At 42.4% G+C, this 25,253-nt stretch overlaps 1 protein-coding gene across 1 annotated transcript in view; it reads right to left on the bottom strand.

Moving 5' to 3' along the window:
- The window catches only part of LOC124153258 (homeobox protein H2.0-like), a 126,666-nt gene extending 102,053 nt beyond the window's left edge, over positions 1-24,613 (bottom strand). Inside the window, exons 1-3 of the mRNA XM_046526355.1 lie at positions 24,569-24,613; positions 23,126-23,384; positions 20,959-21,450 (exon numbers count right to left, since the gene is read on the bottom strand). Coding sequence (XP_046382311.1) covers positions 20,959-21,450; positions 23,126-23,384; positions 24,569-24,613 — 796 coding nt within the window. The remainder of the gene's footprint in view (positions 1-20,958; positions 21,451-23,125; positions 23,385-24,568) is intronic.
- Positions 24,614-25,253: the final 640 nt, after the last annotated feature.

The following is a 25,253-nucleotide window of genomic DNA, read 5'->3' as shown; positions in this document are numbered from 1 at the left end:
GCGCCCATGCGATTCCACTCCGCGCGACATCACAGGGACCTAGTTTCTATACGAGTAGATAGGAGTTTTACATCGTCTGAGATTACCAATGCATGCATGAGGCACAGAGCTCAGGGAAACACATCTTAATAATCACCTATTAAAACTGCCTAACGTCGGAAAGTTATCTTCGTTTGATAAGGTATTAATAATCCTTATTTAAGCCAAGCGCTACCTGCTAGCAGCCAGCGTCGTATCAGCGCTCAAGCCTCGCCCCAAGGTCACCTCACACGCCGACAGCTGGAACCAGAAATACGTCACACGGACTTTTCCCAGCATTCCTACTTAGCCGTCGCGTTTTCGCGCGCTTGAAAATTTTCACTTATCGTTTAATCGCGAAAAATAGATATCGTCATTCGAAAATCTAAGAGCGTGAAATGCGTACTCCAGGAGTAATAATCTTTCGATTTAGGCAATAAAAAAATAATAGGAAACCACCCTATTGTTTAGCTCTAAGGTAAATATTATTTTTTTTAAACCGAACTGCCTAAATAAATTCTTCACTTAAGGTACAGCCAGCCTAACGTTGAACGCATTGACCAACCTTCACAACGCGGTTTTGGGAAAATTATATTCGCGCGTCAGGAAATGATAAATAATCGTTTTCCTTGCAAAATTAATATATTAAAAATCGTAAAAACTGGCATTGCTGACGCATAAGAACCACGGATTTGAATCGCATCCCAGCGCTGAAAACGGAAAAAATTACTAGGTGTCACAGTTTAGTATTATAGAAATGGCATCAACCTCCATCGTTCGTGCAAACACGAGAGAGGAAATGATATGGAAAATATTTAATATTCAAAATACGCCCTTGTTGTTCGTCAAGGGCAGTTATTTATGGATAACTATTCTTTTAACTGAACAGGATCAGGGATCCGGACTTACAAATAATATTGGGGGGGGGGGGGGCAAACCGGGGATTTTGCTCCGGGAAATTTTATAAGTAGTGAGTTTTAAGTTTTTCAAGCATTTTAGAAGAGCCATATGATCAACATTAGAACCCTGATAACTCGAATGTAGATATCTGGACACTCCGGAGAAAATCAACAATCCTGACACATTTTTTCCTCACACCCATTACGAATTTTTGAGGGGGCTCGGGCCCCCTCAGGCCCCATGGAGTTGGCGCCACTAAACAGGATGAAAGTAAACGGTTCATCAAAGTGAGAAGCTTAACCCACCTCTATCGAGTGGACTGTTCTGGAGTAATTGAAGTTCAAAACTGGCGTCCGCAAGATTGCTGAGCCGATAGCAATGATGATCCTCGCAAGAGCACAAGGAGAGAGACTCGGTCCAAATGCGACGGTGATGATGAGGCTGCATTCTGTTCGAGGCAGATGTCGACGCATACACCACCGCACGCCCCCTTTTCACGACGCTTTGACTGATGGTCTACGAGGCAGCCGTGACTAACCCGACCACCCCCCACTGCTATTGCGAATCCTCGGGCCGTGAGAGCCGAACCCCATGCGGTGACGTGATTTCGCCATTCGCAATCCACTGGTGCAACTTGGTGAATGTAACCAATGTCGCGAAATAGGCTCGCACACAAAGACTCTAAGTAGCAATTCGTAAAAATATTTCGTAAGATGGATGGGAAAGGTAAGTTGGAACGAGAGAAATGAATGAATGAATTTATTACTCCAACCTTGAATGTACACTTTTTTTTAACAACAAAAAATTAATGGAGCTTTAGGTAGCGTCAATGGTTAAAATAAAAAAACAGCATGGAAGCTACCACCTTAAGAATTAAATTCAAGGCAGGGCAGAAAACAAAAAGAAAGTATATATAATTTTTTGAAACATTATCATTATGAAATATATATGTGACAATAACTTACAATAAACAAGAACAAAGTATAATTTATGGACAGAACAAAATAAATTTCTTTTTCCTCCTTTCACAAAAATATTAAAATAATATATAAAATAATATATAATAATATGTACATTATTCACAAACACATCAAAAAAGAACATTTATATTATCGTGGGATGACAGCCAATCTTTGGCCTTTTTAAAGAGAAAACATATTTCTCATTCAGAAATTCTCTCATTAGTTTGAAATAAAAAAGGTTCAAGTAGAAAAGTGAAAAGACCGATTAGTGTCTTCCATACGAAATTCTCTGAGGAAAATCGGGACAAGATTGATAGTAAAGTTTTGAACAAGTTGTCAATAAACGAAAGAAAATGATACTACTATCAGGCATGCAACAAGAATGAAATAATTTGTTTAAGGAAATTATCGTTTTAACTTTGAAGGACTGCTGTAAACAGGGGCGACTTGGGGGGATTTATGGCCTCGTCCCCAGATTTTATAAAAAAATTTAATTTTCATTACCTAGATCAGTAGTTTTTGTAACCTTAATTGTCTACAATTGTTCAATTTCATCTATTAATGGGAATAAAATTGAAAATTTTAGCTCCAAAATGCGTAAAAAAGTGGAATTTAAAAATGTTACGCGGGAGTCACATATTATTTTCTTAAAATGTTGATATCATTCGCCTTTTCCATAATGGTGTGTCACAACCCGAATGACTATGGCTTGCCCTCCCGGTATTCTGAGCCTGGGTGCGCCGTTAAGCGCGTAGCAACGTATCCATGAGGTTGTTTATAACTGGAGATACGAAACGCAATGGAAGGACGAGATGTGCCCTCGGCCACCTATCAGGAGCTCTTACCCCCTCTTACCCCCTCCGAACACTGTGTGCAACTGCGTGCCTGGGGTGAGCAGGGGGTAGGGAAAGAGGGGTCTGTCAATCGCGCTGAATTCTGCTATACGCGTCTCCATCAACGAGAGAACGCAAAAAAAACACGGCGGAAGGCAGTTTGGCGAATGAATATGAAATGTTTTCACCCTTGCCACCGCAGACGACAATTAATCTCATTTATTCACACTGACGAATGACTTGCACGGTCTGGATACCGATTTATGGTAACTACTGAATTTAGGCCTTTCGAAAGTTTACTTGACAAACGTAAAATCACCTCTCATGGACAAGGAAATATAAATTGCAGGAAAAAAATAAAAAAATGTAGCCTTTTAAGCGTAATGGCCATCGTAATTCGTTGACAAATTTAGGATATATTGAAGAGAAATATAAGTAATGGTGGAAGAATCTTCCCCATCAGCCGTTTTCTCGTAATATTGAAGTAAAAGGAAAAGAAAGTTCCCCCCATTTTTTCTTCAGCCGGTGACGTCATTTGAGTTCCAGGTCATAAATTCATTTTGGGAGGACCGCTCATTGAGAGAAGGAACCGCTAACAAGAGTTTAAACGACAGCAAACTACAAGAGGAGGATGCGAGGAGCTTATTGAAACTAAGTTGTACGTTTGATAGTTAACAACACCTCTCATCGACTACTACTTATCAGCGAAAAGGTTAACTGTGTCGATCTTGCCAAGATTATTTAAAATAGTTTGCGACGGAACGAAAAACGAAAAATAAAGGTCTCGCAATTTTTAAAACCATCATATCAACGCTTTTTAAATAATGGTAAACGATCTTATAACTGGAGAAAACCTATTTACAACCGGCTTTGAGAATGTAACTCTCCTCATGGAAATAACCGCGGACTGGCATGCGGCTCGCATGATAAGTGCGCAAATTTCCCAGGGGAAAATAATTTTTTAAAACTGGGATTCGAACCCAGATTCTCCAAATGCGCTCAAGGTTCTCTACCACTCAAGTATCCCAGGCATACTAAATTGATGGATTTTTCCCGGATTCGAATCGTAGAAATGGCAGTGGTTATCGCGTTATGAAGGCTGCACATTCGTAATATTTATATAGCCGAGACTGCCCAAGTGAGAGTAGCGGTCGGAGGACCAGGGTGGGCAAGCATTGGTTGAGAAGTTAGACAAGGCTGTCCACTATTGCTATTGGTTTTTACCGTGTAGATAGAATGAAAGGGTGTGGGTTTCATTGCGAATTGAAGAGTGAAGTCCATGAAGAGAGGGGATACTCGCAAAATACTACGTAAGCACTCGATGCAGACCTACTATCAATTATATATACTATATTGACAAATCAATAGAATACTTCAATAATAATAATTAATTTACACAAATATATTCTAACTGATTTTTAGACGAAAATTTAAGGTTACAGCAAAAGATAGGAGCCGAGTATAGTAAGAATAATCCTTGAAAATGAAAAACATTGTGAAACATAAACGAAGATAAAACCTCCGATAGAATTGCATAAGTGCAGTTAAGATCACCAACGCAATACAATCGCATCTGGATTGGTGCTAATAAATGTCTGCGCATGCATTCATCATATTAATGCACGCATATATTATTCACATTTCTGTATTTGTCATAGTCGCCCCGGAGTGTGCTAACGTTGGTAACTGTACACATTGGATTGGCCCAAATGCAGAGCGTAACCTCGGCGACGAAAGGCGAACGCGTCTGTGAGGTCACTTCAGGGATATTTCTGAAATTATATTCTCGGTTCATGATTTCGGGATGAAGCCAGATTGCTCATCCCAGGAACATGAATAGAGATCAAGGACTTCACGCCGGCAGCACATAAAAAATGACTAATGAATCCCGGAAAAAGGGTAACCAATTTGGGGCCACGTAGGTGAGGGAGGAGGCGAATGCCATTGTCAGGGCTCGCCGACGGGTAAGAGACTTGAACGCAGCCAAAGTTTCAACGGACAAAGCCACATCCACATTCTCAAGCCCACTTGTGAATATGCGTGAGAGATTGAGTTGAAGTGTCTTACGCGGTGGCGAGCCGGGGAGAATTTCATCCGCACTACTCTCCAGGAATGTGTAAAATCATTCATACGTAAGAAGGAGCATAGATAAAATATGTTCATACATAAAAATTCATGCAACATAACCAACGGAAGGGATGGAGGTTACCCCCCTCCCCCAGGTCATCAATAGAAGAAATGGTAGTCATTAAGGTGACTGGCTCTCCAATTAAGTATTTTTCACGCCAGATAGACAAAAAAAAGTTTAAAGATAATTAGATACAATAAAAAAATCCACTGAGAGATGTTGTTGTAGTAGTGGGCCCTGGTCGCTTCTATAGCGGCTAGGGTGTTCCCCGTCCCTCCCTTCCAACTGTATCCCAGAGGCGTCGTCGGGCTCCTATCGCGGCGGCGCCTCTTTCCTTTTTCCTTCCTTTCCAAACCTCTCCCCGGGAGAGCGGGCGTATAAGTCTCTGACTTGGTTCCCGGCCCCGATGCGTTGTAACCCTCAGAGGACCCCTCTTGTGTCCTGAGAGATATTGCATACCAATGGAAAGTGGTGAACCACTTTCTCGCCGCCATCCCCGAAACAACGGCCTCAATTCGCCCCTGTGAAAAAACCTAACTACACCAGATATCGCGATCGTAAACCCTGAGGATGCTGGGAAAGTCTCCAAAGTTGTTTTGCAAAACATGCACCCTAAATCTGTATAAACCCGAGAAGAATTCACCCGAATAATTCACCGGGAAACCCTTAGGGCCAACGATATCGCCGCCGTTCGTGAGGCAATAATTAGGTCGGAGGCAGCTGGCCCTGGTACGGGGCGGATGGCCTTTTGAGCGGTGATTGATCGAGTGGCCCCCGTAGGAGAGTGTGACTGATCGGCCTGACTCAAGGGGTCGCGCCGCACCAAAGGGGGGACACGCAACAATCCACTCATTCGTCAGGGAAAAACGACAAATTGAACACCACGCCGCCGCATTGGAAACTAATGGAAAGAGGCGAAAACGGATAGACGGGAGGGATATGACACGGGCGTTTCCGTGCCCATGGGCGATGGAAAGAAGAAAACGTTGGAAATCGAAATGAGAGAAATTAAAGAGACGAACAGAGAGAGGGCCTCTGCGGGGAACAGATGGTTCACGGGGAAGAATGAGAGAGAGAAGGCTGCTTTTTTTGGAGATGGCACGAATGTGAGCGAAAAGTTGGCGACAAGTCACTTGTGGCGGAATGAAGAGGTCGGAAGCAGTTTGGGTGTGGGGACCCCGTCTTGGTGGGGAGGATCCAGACGAGGCGAAGGCGGGCGAGAGAGAACTATCTTATTACATCCATATGCCAGAATCGCAAAGTCATGGGGGGGCGAAAGATTCGCACATCATGGGTTACGTCTGTTGTCTCGGAGTCTTCCGTGGCGTTCAGAATGTGTGGATTTCTCCATTTTCCTGGTTATCGCCGCGTTTCGTGGTCAGAGGTGACGACAGTTTCGCCAGGATTCCGCCAGGCGTCTTCAGGTCGAAGTGGTGCTTTCGTTGTTTTTTCCGCGTACATATAGCTCTCCCTCCTGGCGGCCGCGGTGTTGTTGACCGGTTACCCTTGCTGCTGCGCCGTGATTGGTTGGATTTCTAAACACTCTCTTCCAGGCGTTGGTTATATTGTATCCGTCTTCTCTATTGAACATTTTTTTTTGGCGTTCTGATGATCTCTATTGCCTCCCTTATCAGCCTGGGGCAATACCTCTTTTCTTTTGCGATGATTTTCGCTTCGTCAAATATTATATCATGCCCAGGCTCGCTCCAAGCATGCTCGGCAACTGCTAAGAGGTGGAACTGCTAAGACATTCAAATGCATGACAAAAATAAACCAGATTATTCCAAGACTGAAAGACAAGATTCCAAATAATCTCAACGAAGGTGCATACCGCATACCATGCTCATGCGGTAAATCATGCATCGATGAAACATGCAGATCCATGAAGATCCGCCTGCAGGAGCACAAGAGGGCCACACAGAACAAGAAGTTGGCATGGGTTGCGTCTGGTTACGCCTTGCAACTTAAGGTAGCAGGCGTTTTGTGGAATTTCCACTACACTTTCTCTCTTTACCTCTTTGCCAATCCCAACCTATGGCGCGAATTACCCGATCTATTCGCGAAACTAGGACTTGGATTTGGAGAGGATGGAACAGATTCATTGCAACACCGCACTGGGTAATAATGAAACGACGCAAAGCGAGGCCAGGGAGTATTAAAGATGCAAACCTTTTAGAATTCCTTAATTATGCAAAGACAAAACTAAATTGGGGATCAGGTTGATGTGGTAGCTAGAGTGTTGGCATTACACCCCATGGACTCGGGTTCAAATCCCGGCAGTAGCAGAGATTTTTCAGGGATCACCCGGTCCCTGCTTGAATGTTGTGTGGAGGACATTTTAAGCGCAACACTCGGTCCGTCGCATGGGACGTTAAGTCGCGGTCCCCTTGGCGCCTTTCGTTAACAGCAGGCTAATGCCGACGCCGGGTTTCTGTCCACTCTTCCTCATCAACCCCTACCTCATTGAGCAAATGACTTCAGCTGTCGGTCGCCTTCTCCAAATACCTATCTACCTAAAATAATAAATTGAATGAATTAGAGAGCTAAAATGAAAATGAAAATGTTTTACCGCAGTATCTCAAACAAGCGGAATTTGCGTGCCGTCCAGAAGTCATAATAGTCACCAACTCGGCCCTCTAGCTACTACTCGAAGATGGGAAGACATGGATATTCCATAACTAATTACTAACCGTTGGCAATTATTGGTGTTCTATGTGAGCAGTGGCGTATCTCCGGGGGGGAGGGGCTAAGGGGGCTATAGCCCCAACCTTGGACTTTCAATTTGCACTAGATAGAATGGTAATTTTTGTTCAAACCCGCAATACATCTGGGAGTTTACCCCATACTTAGCCCCCCCTTGTCCCTATCCTGCATCCGCTACTGTATGCGAGTGTACGTGTGCTGTGGTCTATGAGACTGCGAGAGCAATGCATGCTTGGTGGGAGGTCTCACCCGAATGAATGTGCACGCATTGTTTTTGTTATTGTGTGTTCATTATGACCGTATGGTGTGCATGTGGGAATCCTATTTCATGCTGGTGATTGGCCACCTTCTGCCAAACACTCAGAAGGTGGCTAACAGGGTATTAAGTGGACCACGCAAACTGTCGTTATTTTCCACACCATAATGAAAATTACACCGGCCTAATTTCCAACGGGTAACCTTGAGGATCATGTATGTCTGTGTTCCTCCATAATCGTGATTGAAATATTTAATATGTGTCTACTGTTTTCAATGAGCAGGAGTAAAGCAAGCAGCCATTCAAAGCAAAGAGTTATTCCTCTCCATTATATATGCCCACTCCCGACCTACGGGTATCCTGTCCGCCACTTCACATATATGGATCTAAAAATAACTAGACGTGAAACGAAACAAAATCTCAAGAAAATAATAAACATATTGTCAAATACGGCTAAATAGTCGAAAACTTGAAAATTCTATCTCTCCCTTGTCTCACCTGAACTTAAACTTCGGAATAATCCTCGGTTCATTCACTCCAAAGCCTTTTATCTAATCCCCACAGCAAACAGAGATGCCCAAAATACTATATACGCCTCTAGGCAATGCCCTTCCCCATAACTGTCGAGCTTCATGATTTTCGCGAATGCAGATTTCCGCCACTTCTTCACTGTTTACAATTTTTACATGAGTTAATAGGGTCCGAAAAGCTGTCTTAACGTTGGAAAAGGCATAAATTACCCCAAGAATGCTAAAATTTTCGTAAAAACGGGCGAAAAATTCGTAGCCGCGTCTAATGTAAAATCGCAAATTTCGATAAGCCTCTACCATGAGAAAAACACGACTCAACATGTAGAAATTCCTTAAATCACACACACACCGCCCAAATGCAGCTTCTTATTCGTTTGAAATGCCTTATAGCGGATAGTGAAGGTAGCGGTAGCGATAAGCGAAAAATGTCTGGACGCCTCGCCCCGCCAACGAAGTCGGTTCTACCGCTGAGGAAAGAGAGCCGTATCGCGGAAGAACTCGGTCGGTCTGTCGCCAGGAAAGAATAAGGGCCTCGGACAGCCACGGATAAAGACACTCAGGTAGCGGACAAGGACGTCTTTTCCCCATCTATCCTTTATGAGTGACATGATATCCACCCCTTCATTACATATGCCACAAATTTAATATGAGGGATTCTCTAAATCGGCCACTAATTGTGGTCCCATCCACCGCGAATACCGAGTCTGCAAAAGCCACCAATCGCTTCGCTGACGGGCACAGTTATCCGAATTCAACGGAGAGATTAGCTGTAATTGGGGCTCTAAACAGAGATTACACAGGCCAACAATGAAAAAACTTTTTTACTGAAAATACCTTATTCTTGTGTTTTTAAAGTTGCTGAATCCAAATATGATGGTTTTAAAGTTGTATCATCCACCATTTATTCATTTTACGGTTAAATTTATGAAATCAAACAATATATTTTAGAATTTAACAGCTTTTTTATAGTTATAATAAAATTGAAAAAGTAGGTCTAATGAACGAAGATAATGGGGATTACTGTTGGTACTTCACCGATAAGTTCAGCAAGCGATTCATCGCAGAAAAAGCTACACAAGAATCTTCAAGGAAAAAAGGGAAAGAAAATGTAGACCAATAGGGTGGTTTCCTATTATTTTTTTATTGCTTTAATCGAAAGATTATTACTCCTGGAGTACGTATTTCACGCTTTTAGATTTTTAAATGACGATATCTATTTTTCGCGATTAAATGAAAAGTGAAAATTTTCAAGCGCGCAAAAACGCGACGCGTAAGTACGAAAGTCCGTGCGACGCATTTCTGGTTCCCCCTCTCTCCTTGTGAAGTGACCTTGATCGAGGCTCTGAGCGCTGATAGGACGCAGGATGCTAGCGGATAGCTGAGTACCTTGCTGAATGGTAGCGCTTGGCTTAAAAAAGGTTTATTAATACCTTATCAAACGAAGAAAACTTTCCGAACTTAGCCAGTTTTAATAGGTGATTATTAAGACATGTTTCCCTGAGCTCTGTGCCTCATGCATGCATTGGTAACCTCAGACGATGTATAACTCCTATCCTCTCGTGTAGAAACTAGGTCCCTGTGACGTCATGCGGAGTGGCATCGCATGGGCGTCAATCTGGCCTTTTTCAAATGAGGATAAAATTTGACCCTTGCCATTCGTCTAAACCGGTATTTCAAAAACCAAATAATTTGTGTATTATGAATACACTAATGGTGGGTAACGAGTCGCAATCAATGCCTTTCGTTTTCTTTGATGAAGGAAACTACCCTATTCCAGTTGACAAGTGAACCCTGTATTATCACGCAGTAGTAAATACAAACAATTTTATCACGGTGTAGTGAACTGTAAATACAAACATTTTCATGATGTAACACAGTATTTCATTGATTTCCCAATATACCGTATAGGGGTATTAGACTAAATATTAATGACATATTGCTTGGAAACTCTGAGTGATACAAATACACTAAGGCGAGGTTTGGATTCGGCACATAAAAATCTATAAAGATCAGCCATTAAAATAAAAAAAGTTTTCAAACAAAATTATTTTGTTGGGCTGTAATATTTTTCGCGATGATGTGCTCCATCAAATTTTATTTCTAATCAATGCTATTTCTAAAGATTTATAAAAGGGGAGACACGGACACGTTGGCCCTATTTTTTAAATTTTTTAAATATTATTTATTTGTACATGTATTGGCTATTTATATTTATACATAGTCTGGCTGCCCACCTGACTCAGCGCCTCCTGCGCCTCTATATCGGCCGGAACCATTATTTGCCGGCCCTCGCGGCCTCTCTCGACGGTAATAGGCAGTGCATAGCTCCCGAGAGCACTGGGCCTCCAGCCCTCCTCATATAAATCAAGTTCACCGAGGTGAAATTAATTATTAGCGCATGAAGCAGATACAGGTAATTACGCTTCTTGTCGCGGTACATTTCCTCAGTGGGAAGTGTGACAATCACTCAATAATTTAATGGCATTTAACACAATCAATATGCCTAGTAGAATAAAAATTGGGCCTAAAATCTAATCAAACCTTAATATCTCTAAAAACGTAACCTTCGTAACACCTATAGCCAGACGCCTATTGCAGTGTAACATATATCAGTAGATTATCAATTAGAGCAGCCATTTTTCCTCATCCTTGCATGCAAAACTGTGCCATACTGCATGCTTGTACTTTTAACTACATACGAGCGCATTATTCAATATTTTTCGATGATTCCATGAACTCGTTACTGAAGAAATCAGATACATAAGCTTATACCTTCCGTAACGTAGCTTTTTATCCGCAATTGTAAAGTTGAAAGCCGTTTCAATTTGAGGATAAATTACCAATCTTTACAGCTGTTTCGAATGATACTTATATTTTGTCTCATAAACTTTAAGAAAGGCTTTTTACATAAACGAAAACATAGTTCATTTTTCCTTAACATCAGCACTTTGGAAACAATTCCCACATTCTCTGCTCGGGGCCATCATTTTCTTACAAAATAGGTAGTACCATGAAATTTTTAAGTCCCCCAAAGCCAACGTTATCCTGCGATAGGGGGAAACGGTGATCGCTTACACTCCCGCTTTCCCCACAGGTAGTTAGTCCTCTCTCATCCGCGAAGCTGACTTTTGCACTGGCATAATTTTAAGCCAAAATTAATGAGAAGTATTCTCGTTAATTATGTTATCCGGTTGCTCCCTCTCCTTAATAATTGTACGGCCGCCGGCCTATATTCATTCGCCATTTTATTATTTTTAATTGTATTGCATGACAACAGCTGATTTCGCGAGATGCTCCAAAGTACCTATTTTGATTTTGTTTGTTTAGTTGTATGAGTGTGATCACTGGCGGAGGAGAAATCAACGTGAATACTTGTTTGATATCTACGAGCAAATTCATTCCTAAGGGGAAATTTGCCTCATGTAGGCCCCCTTAATTTTCACGAATGTGCATTTTCGCGACCGAATCATCGCTTGTAGTTTTTTTATGCAGCAATTAGGTTCGAACACAATCAAAATCAATAAATAATGTCACAAATACTAAAACTCCTCCAAAAGATATGTAGCCACAAACATTTATACTCGTGAAAATCAAGTAGCCCCTTAGTGTGAATGAGTAAACGAGTGGGTTTGAGTTATTCCTTTCTTTATTTTAATGTTTGAAATGCTGAAACTTTCTTAAAAAATTACATCGCTTCGTTAATCCATAATCCGCCCCAACACACACACAATGAATTTGCAATGGCAAGGTCCACCACTCCCAATAGCTCCCCACACCCTCATTTACAGAACCCTTAAGGATACAAATATGGGGAGTGTCACCACCCGAAAATCGTGCGGTCGTCAAACGGCGCCACTCGCAACTGACACAGTTTCTCTCGCCCCATTTGATCGTCGAGTCATGTCTCCTCCAAGTCATCATGTCGACCACCACCCACTGATTGTGAGTCGTACCCTTCGTCATTAGATATCAGCGATTCCATTGATGTGGTGTCAAACCTTATTGTTGGGTATTTGAAGGAGGCGACAGCTGAGGTCATTTGCGCAATGAGGTAGGGGTTGATGAGGAAGGGTGGAGAGAAACCCGGCGTCAGCATTAGCCTTCTCTTAACGAAAGGCGCCAAGGGGACCACGGCTTAACGTCCCATCCGACGGACGGAGTGCTGCGCTTGAAATGTCCTCTACACAACATTCAAGCAGGGATCGGGCAGTCTCTGAAAATTCTCTGCTACTGCCGGGATTTGAACCCGAGCCCGCCGGGTGGGAAGCCAACACTATAGCCACCACATAACCCGATTCCCCGTCAAACCTTATTGCTGTGTAATTGTGACCTCTTGGGTACGCCGATCAGCCAGATCAACGAAAAAGTATATCCATGACGCAAATTCAAGCATTAAGAAGACCTGTTTTACAGTGTTGGCCATGTTTAATTTATCCTATTAAACGGTGAACGCAAGAAAAACTTAATATTCATCGCATTGACCTGTGTACAGCAAGAATGAAATTCGCTCTGAAGAAATCATTTGGCTTACAGTTAGCCGGGATTCGTAACCGGATCTACTGATTACCGATCAAGTATTCCACTAGTTACGCCACAGTCATCTTCCTACAAGACGAATTTCAGACTTGAGACGTCAACTCACAGGGCGGCCCACGCAATGATAAGTGAAATGCTATTCGACGAATTGGGCAAAGCATTTTATTTATTTTTTTCATTCTATACATATCGCCATACCCTGATTATTATGTAGATGAAACACAGTCTAAGTTTTCCTTTCATTTACAATGTATCATGATTGTATGAAAAATTATCAGTTCATAAACCTATAGTAATAAAATTATACTATAATATCAGGTTTTAGTAATAATACAAAAGTTATCTATTTTAGAACTGCTCAGGTATATATAACCTCAACGTACCTAATTGAAGAGCTACCTGGATTTTTATGAGGCGTTTAAATGTTCATTTCATGTACTTGTCTGTATTTAATTGCTATTCATAATTACCTCACCCAATTCAATACATGATAGATAGAATAATAAATACCACGCAATTTTCAGCATTGACTTACCCTTGAACTAGAAGGGAACTAAACGCAGACCTCAAATAAGCTCCTATTTATACAATTTCGGGAACATTCGGGCACCTTGTGAAATTAGACCATGATGTAGCATTAGGAAGCATACTTCCTGCCCGATCGGTCCATTTTGGCGGAGGGTTACTTGCTTGAAACACTTGCTTCCACCTTGAAATTTTCAGGGTACATAAAGTTGACAGTTTTCAACATTTACCATCAATCAGTATCTCAAATTACAGAACTTTAATCTTTATGATTATTTTCTTGGATGCATATTTTATAATTCCTCAGATACAAGAAAATGTAGGAATGTGTCTACTTTGATCACCCTGAAAATTTAAAAATGATAAGGTAAGTTTTACATGACCGATTCGTCACAAAAAAGACCTGTTGAGAGGAAGGTGTGCGTCCTCTTAAGTGTTATTTCAAATGATTCAAAATATTCCATCATTACCCGATCGCGTGCCCATCACTTATCATCTTCAGGAATGGAGGGAGATTAAGGGAGCAAAATGAGGCGAAAGAGGAATATGGGAGGAAAAGGAAGATGGGCGAAGAGACGAAGGTGGTGTGTAAATTGGTAATTGAAAGGTGAGTGAAAAAGGAAAGGGGGGGGGGGAGTGTGAGACTGGGTGAGGGGAAGAGGAATGAAGATGACAGGGAAAGAACAAGTTTCAGTTAATCAAATTAACACCTCACGGAGTTATCGTTAAGAGGCCTGGTTACCCCGATAGAGTAATACGTAGGTAGTATGTAATGCGTGAATGCATTAACGATTTTGGTGGATGGAACGGAGAATTAACGAATGTATGAAGCAAATTAGAGAATGTTCTTTTTTATGCTCATACATTCGTAAATGTTGGGTGGTTACACGGTGGATTTTCGTGTTCATCCTCGCGTGCAAGCATTTCTGTATTGACTCAAACCGGTTATTGTATCGCACTTGCACTTATATCCCTTGGTTTTGTAATCCGCAGTTCCCAGCCAAAACTGGCTGTCTCCTGGGTGTTTCGCTTTTTAAGTTGGTTTCAGACAGCAAAAAATCACTTGATTATATTTTAAATTGAGTCATGGCATAGTGGTTAGGGATAATTAGGGATCAGGAATATGGGTGGGGTATAGGGCACATTTAGTGAATCTGTATTTAGGTTTTACGGGAGGGTCGTAGTGTAACCGAGCCTCAATATATATTGAAAGGGTGTATCAGACGAAGATCGAGATGTGGGTATGGAGGAGGACGGAGAAGAAAAGGAACGACGAAGTACAGTTCCTAGAAAGCGGGCGAGAAGAAGAAACACTTAGATGATAGATAAACCCCCAATAGAGGAGACGGAAGGCCTCGATGGAGATTGAACTATGCAGGGAGGGTAATCTAAAAATGAGGTGTCAAAGGGAAGAATGTTAAGCAAGCGAGGAAGGAAGTGAATTAGTTTTCGATTCATGGATACAGTGAAACAGAGTAGGCCGTATTGTGAATTGAAAAGCATGTCCAAGTAAGAAGAGTGGACAACCGAGGTGTTTCGCAAAATACTTTAAGTAAACCTGACTTGGCTGGTAGAATACTCTAATAATTATCTTCCATTTCTGTCCCATTAGGAAATGAATCATGTTTTACGATAACTTTGATAACTCCATTTTAAGAGCACAAATTATCAATACTTTTCACTCCTTCACAAGAATTTTCATCACTAAAACTTTTATGAATTTTTTTATGACAAATGAACATTACGTCTACATAGAGCTACAAGTCATTATTAGATATTACAGTCCTCTAATCAGAGTGCTGATTATGGAACTGTTTAATAGCGTATGTAAATACTGACGTTGTTACCGCAAAAGTGGTGTTTTTTTTAAATAGACCATTGCCTGTATCTTAGCTATGAACATTTTTTCTCAGTATTTTTTCGGAAGAAATATTTTTATATTTGAGATACAGGTATCCATCAATTGTGATGTGAGATAGGTCTTGCTCTTTATGCGTTGAAAACTTTACAAGATTGTAGCCTAGGTTTTAAACTAGTAGGTAATGCACTACAAAAAATACAAAATACCACTGGACGTGCGGAAGCTGTGTCACATTCCATTCGAGATAAAAAGTGCATAGTATTGATCAGTCTAGTTTTAATTCTGGTACCTCATATATATATAGTAGTATATGTCCTCAGTCTCGTTCTGGGAAAATCCAAGGAACTTACGACCAACTGGAGCCCTGAATTAGAACCGTAACCACGCTAATACGTAGACGTACCCTCTCATCCCATACCAGAAGCTAGAACCTGAATAGGCACTGAAATTTATCCCTTGGCAAAGGCATAGGTAGCGCTAGCAGGGAGAGCTAGTCTTTCGAAACGGATGCATGTTGGCGGTTAGAAGGACATGATACATTAAAATAAAACGAAACACACGTAAGAATTGAGCCGCAAAGGGAATATTGATTCATGAAAACAACTGAATGAGGTTTTATCTCATGGAGTTTTTCTATCTTGGCGATGGTAACAAAAAATTCTGTAGTTATTATCCATACTTAAATGAAACATGCATCGGCCCAGGTGTAGACGGGTAATCATCATTTTCAATGTGTCTAACTCCACCAAAGCACCGGTATTTATTAAAAATAAGTCACATACGGGTGTATGCCGCGTGTCGGTCGTACTGGAGATTGCCCCGACTTTTCGCGACCGACTGCTGGTCACTTTTTCAATCCAATGCAATTCAAACCAATCCCAGCATTATTCCCTTGAAAAAGTGACTAGCAGTCGGTCGCGAAACGTCGGGGCAATCTCCAGTACGACACGCGGCATACACCCGTATGTGACTTATTTTTAATCATCATGAGCCGCGAAAGCTTCAATCAAGAAACACCGATATTTGTATTACAATTTCGATTGGGGAAGAAAGGTTTGGGTAGGGAAAATATGGGTGATAGAAGCAATGAATATTCTGTATAGAACATGCAAGCCAAGCTAGCCTGGTACAGAATGTAGCACTAATATAACGCACTAAGGTAATGTTGGATATGGGATTTGTAAATATGTGTACAGCTTTTGCGAAACATTCCGTGAAAAATGAAGAATTAAATTCAAGAGTACGAAATAAAATGGGTTTGACTTTGACCGCTTCAATCCGCCAACAACACGTGAAATTGAATTCCGACGAAGAACACGCCACTTCGAGCCATTGAGTGCCTCAGTTTTTCGGAAGTCTCGACCCGGAGCGGCCGGCCGGCAGTGCGGTTGCCTGGAAAGTCGAGGAGATGTTTGCTCGACGGCTCACGACGGGTTCTCCCGAGCGTTATGTGTAGAGGAGCCTGAAACACTTGCGAAAAGTCGAGATACCGGAGTTTCAAGTGTTGTATCTTGGTAATAACTCGATAAGTTGTAATAAAATACAATGGAAATGAAAGGAAATTCATATCTACCTCTCCCGAGTATCGTAATCAACTCAAACTTACATTAGCCTTTTCATATCCGCCGTTTTATGAAAATAGGTAAGTATGAATTTTGACGCTCAGAAAACGTCATCCCCGCTTAGAGTGCTTAGCTTCTGCTTGAAACGGTATAAGAGTCCAAACAATCGAATATATGACTGCCTATCTCAGAGCATAAATTTTTACCTCTCGAAAAAGTAGCGTTGAAAATTGGGTTACCGTTTTTTAGAGCGTATAAAAACTATACATTTCGAATTGTTTGAAAATTTGTAAAAAATACTTTACCATTTAAAAATTTTCCTACGGCAAAGTCGTGTAAAAATTTTAAAATGCAAACATGAGTTTCTAATGATATTGAGAAAACGTAGGACTAAATTTCATTTCATGTCATATTATTACAATGGTTCCTGTAGTTACCGAGTAACAACATGACAAATTCAAAATTTTGGAAAGGAAAGTACGTGCTGAAGGTCCCTTTGCCAACATGACATCTGACGGCTGACTCGCAGAGGCGGGAGAGATAGACAGCGATCTTCAGGCGCCTAAGCGTGGCTCCTGCTCGCCACTAGCGAACAAAGAATGCATTGCAGAAATGCATTCTGTATTTCAAGTCTCTCTGTTCTTTCCCGCAGGTAGCAATTAGCACTGCTTCGTGAAAAACAAGCACTGTATCCATGATGAAAACTGTATCCATGATCCCTAAAACTGTATCCATGATGAAAACAACTGCTCTGGCACTATGAACCAAATAAAATATCCTAAAATGAAATTATAAAATTTGTGACAAGACGGCACAAAGAAAGTTCTTTATGGTTAACAATATTTTCTTACTATCAATATTAACGAAATATCGTCCGCAATAATTAATAAATAAACATAATAAAATAATAAATATTCAAAAATTCTGGAAATAAGTTTTCCCGAAAAGAATATTGTCCAAAGGATTAAAATACAGGTAATACAGGCTGGAATAATACCTGCGATTACCAACTCAGTTTATCAAGTCATATGAAATTGTGTAAATAAATAAAAGGGATAACTACTATGCCGTGTCGAAACGGAAGACGTTTTTACGTAGAGTGAAAAAGGATTGGGAGGAATATGCAGCGAAACAAGACAAACTCCGGCCATAAATTTAATTTATTCCACAATCGCTAATATTTTTTATAACGTCATTCCTATAGGCCCTTTGATACATGTATAGAAGGAACACAAGCTTCGCAGTCACAAAGAAAGCACACGAGTATCTATCCCACTATACTTTTCCTCGGTCGATCAAGGTTTTGACATGGTAGCAATGCGGAAAATACGCTGTTCTGGAAGTGGTCTTCCCATGTTGCTGTTGGCTGTCACCACTTTCCACAATCAAGTGCAGACAATTTTGCGAAAATGGAATCAAGGAGGGTTATTTTCAGTTACTCCCGCATTTTCGTTCCTTTTTGGGGCCTTTACAGTCCAGGAAAAACGTTGCACCATTCCCAAAAATCCTTGTCTTCGTCTGGAAATACTGTTAAAAGGAGAGCTTCGATCATTTCAAGAACCAATCAATTCATTTTACTTGGAGTGAGAGTAGAAATCCACGGCGACCGATAAGTGTAGCCTATCAGGATAATAAAAAGAAAGAAGTGCAATAGTCTCTATAACTAAAATTGTTGCTGTCTGAAAAATAACGTAAATGTATTGAGACTGGAGAATTGAGATTAATATAGTAAATTTGGCCCAAAATATCTTTACAAAGCTCTATATAGTGGTGTTGCTCATAGAATTGCTAATTTCTCATTAAAAATTTTGAATTGAAGTCTTCTCTGATTATTATGCGAAAAATTCCAATAGGAAAGAAATTAGGTCCGTGGACGGATCATGCTGGATATAAATGTGTGGCCTGAGAAGCTTGGCAGGACGCCAATGGAAAATGTCACAAATTGACCTGAAGCGGTAAAAACAACGAATTTTCATTCATTGCATATTCTTATAATTTACGATTTTCTTAGGTTAGAATGTGAGGAAGAAGACGAATATTGTTGTATATTTTGAAAATTTTCCTGGAAAATATACCATCTACTTCGCGATTTATGTTACGTCTTGATAATGTTGATACAGCACGAAATTAATCGTGCTTTATAAATAAAGGTGGGAGGAAATTCTGTTTTGATTTCTTAAAAAAAATGGCTGAACATATCATGGATCCCCGGATCATTAAGATTGGAACACGAACAAGGTGAGTAAAAGGGCTGGCAAGCGTGTAACTTCATAAGATTAACCTGAAAAAATAGCACGGATTGCATGACTTATTATCAAAAATATCGCACGCTTCAAGGCTTACATTGTACCCAAACCTATTTTGACTCATAAGGTTAATGTTTCCATTCGTCTAGCTCCCAGGTATAGTCACATGTTACGCCATGATTCCAACCTTTACTCAAAATGCGAGCTGAAATGAACTTGATATGAGATCGGGCATCGGTATGATCTTAATCTCTGGCCAACTCTCTCCGCGAAGCAATACAACAATGCATTCACGTATCATACACAATACACGACGTAATGCAGTCAAACGTTGCAATAATGCCGAGACTCCATCGTATAGAAGTAGTTTTGAACTTACGGTAGGAAAAACTACCAGATACCAAGATTTGCCGCAAGGAAAATGCTGTTCCGGGGATCTTCCCACATGCAAGTTTTAAAACATTCGGATAAATTTTGTGGTTTTTAAATACTAATCAGAGAGTTTTCCTGCCAAAAATAATCGTTCCCTTGAAACTTCAATGTAAAGGTTGGTTAGGATGAGAGAAGGAAAGGCTTCTCCAAACTAAACGCCAGGAGTCTGAATACCAAACATAAAGGGCTTTAGGGTAACCTTACGGAGCGTACCGTATTACTGATTTGAAAATTCATTCCGGTTTACACAAGATAGGGTTTGAAAATTTGCCAACTGCTCTACCTGCAAAGCTACCATTATTCATCAAATAATGATGGCTAAAATTCTCTGTCTCCGTAACTTTCAATGCCAATGGAATGTTACCTACCTATGAACCTACCATTTAATGGGACGTGATTAATAAATCGATTAAGTGAACAGTGTCTCTAGCGGCTGAGGTCAATTATTTCATTTCGGTACGGGGAGCACATTTGATCACAAAATTTTATGATGGAAAAATAAGGGGGTAGGAAATTCTGGGGTGGATCCTCTCACCCCCGAACATTGCCTAATGTCCCGGGGAGTCAACATTGGTGAATTGCATTGATTTACTTTTACAAAACGGGTTTAATGGCATGGTGACATATTCAGAAGACCATTTACAATGTCAACTGCCGGTAAATGTAACTTTTAAATTCGGATATAAAAAGACTCCTTGGAGTTTCTCTACTTAAGTGAGGCATGGGCAGAGACAGCAGCAGAGAAATCAAGGGTTTAGGCATTCAACATGTGGTGCTATAGAAGAATGATGGAAATCAAATGGATCAACCAGGTGAACAATGAGAAAGTCCCGAGAAGAGCTCAAGGGAAGAGAAGCCTTATGAAAGCCTATGACAAAAAGGCAGAACAAATCAATCGGCTTTATATATATTGAGGCAAGAAGACCTTGTGAGGACAAAAGTCGAGGGACAAACAGATGGACAAGAAGGGAAGTGGAAGGACAAGAAGTATGTAAAACAGAAGAATTAATGGCTGATAGGACACTATAGGAGAGCTGCGTAAAGCCAACCCAAGGATTTATTACCACTGAAGATGATAATGAAAGAGACGACTCCGGGCGAAGTAACGAGCTATTACTCAAAACAGTGCTAATCACTTAATACTAAATTTTATCGTTGGCGAATTCGGAGTTGAGATATTTTAAGGATGGAAACTGTCACTCCTAGAACCCACGAGTCAGACCAGTATATCCATCCTGAAGTGCCTGTTTACCATTGGAGCCGACTCATTTGGGCGGCCAGTTGTAACAAAATAAAGCTGCTGTTCTACCACCTGACGAAACTTCTTATTTTCGACAATGAGAGACTCCACACGGAAAACATCAAACATAACTAATAACACAATCCTAATTAATGTCTTGATCACACAACGTGGAGGTTCCACCTCCGGACGTGGCCCGTGTATCCGTTAGGGGGGGCCCACTCACCTGGGTTGTCGGGGGCCCTGCCGCTCTCCGGCCCCAGGATGGCACTGACGCTGAACTTGAGCACGGGTGCCGCCTTTGGGGCCTCGGAGGAGCACCCGAGGGCCGTCGGGGGCCCGCAGTGGGCCTCCCTCGGCCCCTTGTCGTCGCAGGGGCACGCCGGAAGGGCGGAGGACGAGGAGGAACACGAGGAGGAGGTGGAGGAGGCGGGGGAGGTGGAGGCCGTCAGCGGGCCGTACTGCGGCTCGCCGTACGCCGCCGTGATACCCAGGGTGAGGTGGTGCTGCTTTTGGTGGGGCGGCGGGGGCGAGGGCGGGGGCGGCTGCCCGGGGCTGCTGCCCCTCGAGTCCTCCGTCTCCTTGAGCAGGTTGTCCATGAGGAAGGGCGAGGTGACCTTGGCGAAGGGCGAGGCGGGAGGGCCGGAAGGAGGCGGGCCGCACTGCTGGGGGGCCGCCGCCCCGGGCGAGGGCCCCAGCACGTTCGGGTACATGGCCGCTACTCACGGCCAAAAGGATGAACACTGGCAACAACACAAGCACAGAACGGGGTCAATCCTACGAGGGTTCGGTGGTGGGCCATCGCCGACGACAACGGAGGAAGGACACGCGTGGTTCAGGGGTGGCCGAGGGTGATCAGGGCTGGCGTTGAGAGAGATAGATGTGGGCGAAATGCTCGAGAGAGACTAGCGGGAGAGCGAGAGAGAGAGAGAGGGAAGATTGGAGGGGGGTAGATGGAGGGAGGGGGAAGAGAGTCGGGGAGGGGAAAGAAGAAGCCAAGGCAGGTACGAGAAGCAAGCAGCATTCGAATGGGTGGGCATACATATACGATATGTACTCGTGGCGCGAGAGCACATAATGTGTGCATGTATTTCTTTTTGCCGGGCGGGACTTCGGGATGTGATAGGGTGGTGGGGATGAATGGTGGGGATGAGGAAAAGGGGTTGGCGGAATGGGGGAGTCCGTAAACTACCCCCAAACCCCTCCATCACTCAGGAACACTCTCTTGGTGGAGAGAGGAACGAACACCATTTAGTGTGAAAAGACAGCCCCCCCCCTGGGGTCCGGCCCCCACCCCTGGCCTCTGCCCCCCCTCCCTTTCCTCCCCTAGAGATGCATCCACCGCTCCCATCACAGTGTGGGGGATGGGATAAGAAGGGGTTCGGAATTGCTATAAAGATGAGAGCGAGAGAAAAGTCGATGATGCAGAGGCGTACACTCAAGTCGATACTATGGATTGACGATACCTCTCCCACGGATGAAGTCAATAGATTGCGCATGTTGCCGTCTAATAAAGAGCCTCAAGCATTGCGCTCTATTCAAGGTCTTAAGTTAGCCACTGGGCGATTCAGAAAAAAGTCCTTTCCTGCGATGAAAAATTGGCTTGGCCATTACGTACGTTATGTCAAGGTTTACAAGCAAAATAAGGCTCCTAAGAATTAGGATACTAAATCATTACGTTGATAAGTTAACTACGCCTGTATCAGCTTTTCGTACCGATCGTATTATGATTTCTATATAACGAACATAATTTGATTTCTACTACAGCAATAGGGGAGATAAGTGCGTCAATAAAAAAGGGGATATAAAAAAATGATTTTCTGAAATTATAGCTCCAATGCCTACGTTATAAAACTGTCAGTCAATAAAGTGCAGTACCAAGAAAATACTCTGAAAATTTCAACGATACATGAAATGATACAAAACATTTAAAAATGTATTTCTGGTCTCCGGCTAGCCTCCATCAAATTAATTACATTTTTTCCGCTGGAGAGGAAATAAATATTGGAGCCTTACTTGACGATTGAAGTACCTATTAAAGCACTAAAAGTGACTGAAAGCATTGGTCTCAAATTCTGCGTATTTTCCTTTTTGAAATACATGGCGAAACGGTCACGTTGGGAGGTTTGCCTCAGCTGATTTGTAACGCGGCTTAAAGCGATCGTCATTTCATCGTATTGCGTGTAGTGAGTGGAAGGGAGTGCTTTGTGTATTCCTCTCTGCTCTGACGGAGGAGGGAGGTATAAGGAGCTGGGGAATGGAATGAGGTGGGTGGCTATTGCCCCCCTCTGAAGGCAGATAGCATGGCAGGGAGGGGGTTTGCATTGTTAGCATCGGAAGGGGTGCGCTTTGGGGGAAGGGATGGTGAGGCCCTCTTGAACCCCCCCCCCCACCTCTCTCTCTCAAGAAGTCCCACCAGGGAACGCCCCGCCCCCCGACCAATGGGAGGTTGGTGGGCGCGGCCTCTTCCGGCGACGCCATTGGCTCTCCTTCCGAGAAGGGGGCGTGGTCATAGGATGAGAGATTTGAACGCACGCACCGATCCTCCTCGGGCGAACGCAAGCACGCAGCATATCCTACACGCGTCACGCCGCGCCGCCTCGTGTTAAGAGCCGTCCGATCACCCACCCCTGGATCCAGGGCCGGCCGACCCTGGAGGGAAAAGAGACAATAATCGCGCCGCACACATAGAGGTACATAATATCGGGCGCCGCATATCATACGCTCATTGTTGCCCATATTGGTGAGAGTGCGCGCGCGCGCCATGTTAACCCACTCCAGGCGCCTCAGAGCATTCGAGACTATCACATCGTCGGGGGGTATTTCAGGAGAGGGTACTTTGGGAGGAGGGAAGGGAATTCGACGGCTTCATCGCCTCCTCCGACCCTTACCACGTCCTCACATCATCGCAAATCCCTTGATCTTCTCGTGCCGTCGACATTTACCATTGGACTCAATTGCCGTCAGTGGTGTCACGGCAACTGTTTCAGACCCGAGAATCGTGGTTTGATGTGCAGGATTTGGGTGCTACGTTTGGTTTAAGGGCTTTGTGAAGGGGCAGTACACTCAGACCTGAAATCGCAATTCTTTAGAAAAATGCTAGGGGATATGCTACAGCGAAAGAAAAAATCTTCCCCAATCACGCATTCTCTCGTAAGTTTCTAATAATAATCCATTTATGTCGCCGCCCACTTTTAACGAGTTGAAGACGTAATTGGGGATATAATTCATTTACCCGTACAAATAACGAAGTAATCGCTCACCAGAGTAGTGTAGGTAATCGACAACAAACCGCACGCTGCCGATGCGCAAGGGCGAGGAATAGCGGGAAAGGGCGACACGCTCCCTATGAGTTGTTGACGTCATCAAATTATCTGCTATAGGGTTAGGCCTGTAATTTTTTGTCGCGAATAGCTCGATATATAAGGGACGGATTGAAAAACGGAAAAATATGGGTCCCTTACATTTTTCAAATTTCACCATCAACAATAACATATGAGTTATAAGTATGAATTATGAGTTAACCGATGAGCCTTCAGAAATAAAATTGTCTGAGGTGTATCAGATGTCAGATAGAAATTATTCGGGTTACGTTCAGTTATACAGTTAAACAAATAGTACGTTATTATAGTTGAGAGAAGACTCGAGAAGAACCCAGATAATCAAGTTGATCCAAAATTATTACTGATATAGTGAACCCATAAATGAGAGAAAAATGAGATGGGAAAGCCTGATGCGGAAGCATCACTGTAATAACCTAACTTTCAAATCTGGAGCCAGTGCGCCAATGAACTTTACATTAAGAAATGTCTCATAAGCCTTGAGAAAAAAGTCACCTGCTCTGCTATTGTAACCATGGACCCTGAAGTTCCCGATCCCATTTCTTCTATGATTAGCCTCTGTCAATTTTCTCTGGAGTTATTGATCCTGGATATTGTGGAGGACTTCCCAGAGACAGATGTAAAAGGACACATCGAGAATATCAAAGAATACACAACTATTTAATTTATTTCCTCTTACATATGACCCCGTTGGTATTTAAAAAACATAAAATGAACTTATATTGTCTATCAAACCGACGGCAGGAACTTACTAAAGTAAACAGTTTTTGAGCATGATCATCGAGGATACGAGAATTCATTTCAGTAAACAGGATTGAAGCTTGGTGTATATTCTATGAGAATATACTTAGAAAATCATCATCCATAAGTTTGAATACATGCATATTTTCATCGACTTGAATCAAATTCTCGCATATGTACGTTACATACCCAGGGATGCCGACTTACAAAAAATATTGGGGGGGCCGAACCGGGGATCTTGCCCCGGGAAATTTTATAAGTAGTGAGTTTAAAGCTTCTTAAGCATTTTAGAAGAGTCATATGATCAACATTAGTACCCTGATAACTCGAATCTCGATATCTGGACACTCCGGGGAAAATCGACAAGCCTGACACTTTTTTCTCACACCCATAATGAATTTTTGAGGGGGCTCGGGCCCCCTCAAGCCCCATGGAGTCG

Source organism: Ischnura elegans, chromosome 2 (genome assembly GCF_921293095.1).
Source record: "Ischnura elegans chromosome 2, ioIscEleg1.1, whole genome shotgun sequence".
NCBI classification, from domain to species: Eukaryota; Metazoa; Arthropoda; class Insecta; order Odonata; family Coenagrionidae; genus Ischnura; species Ischnura elegans.
This window is presented reverse-complemented; position numbering and strand designations above follow the sequence as displayed.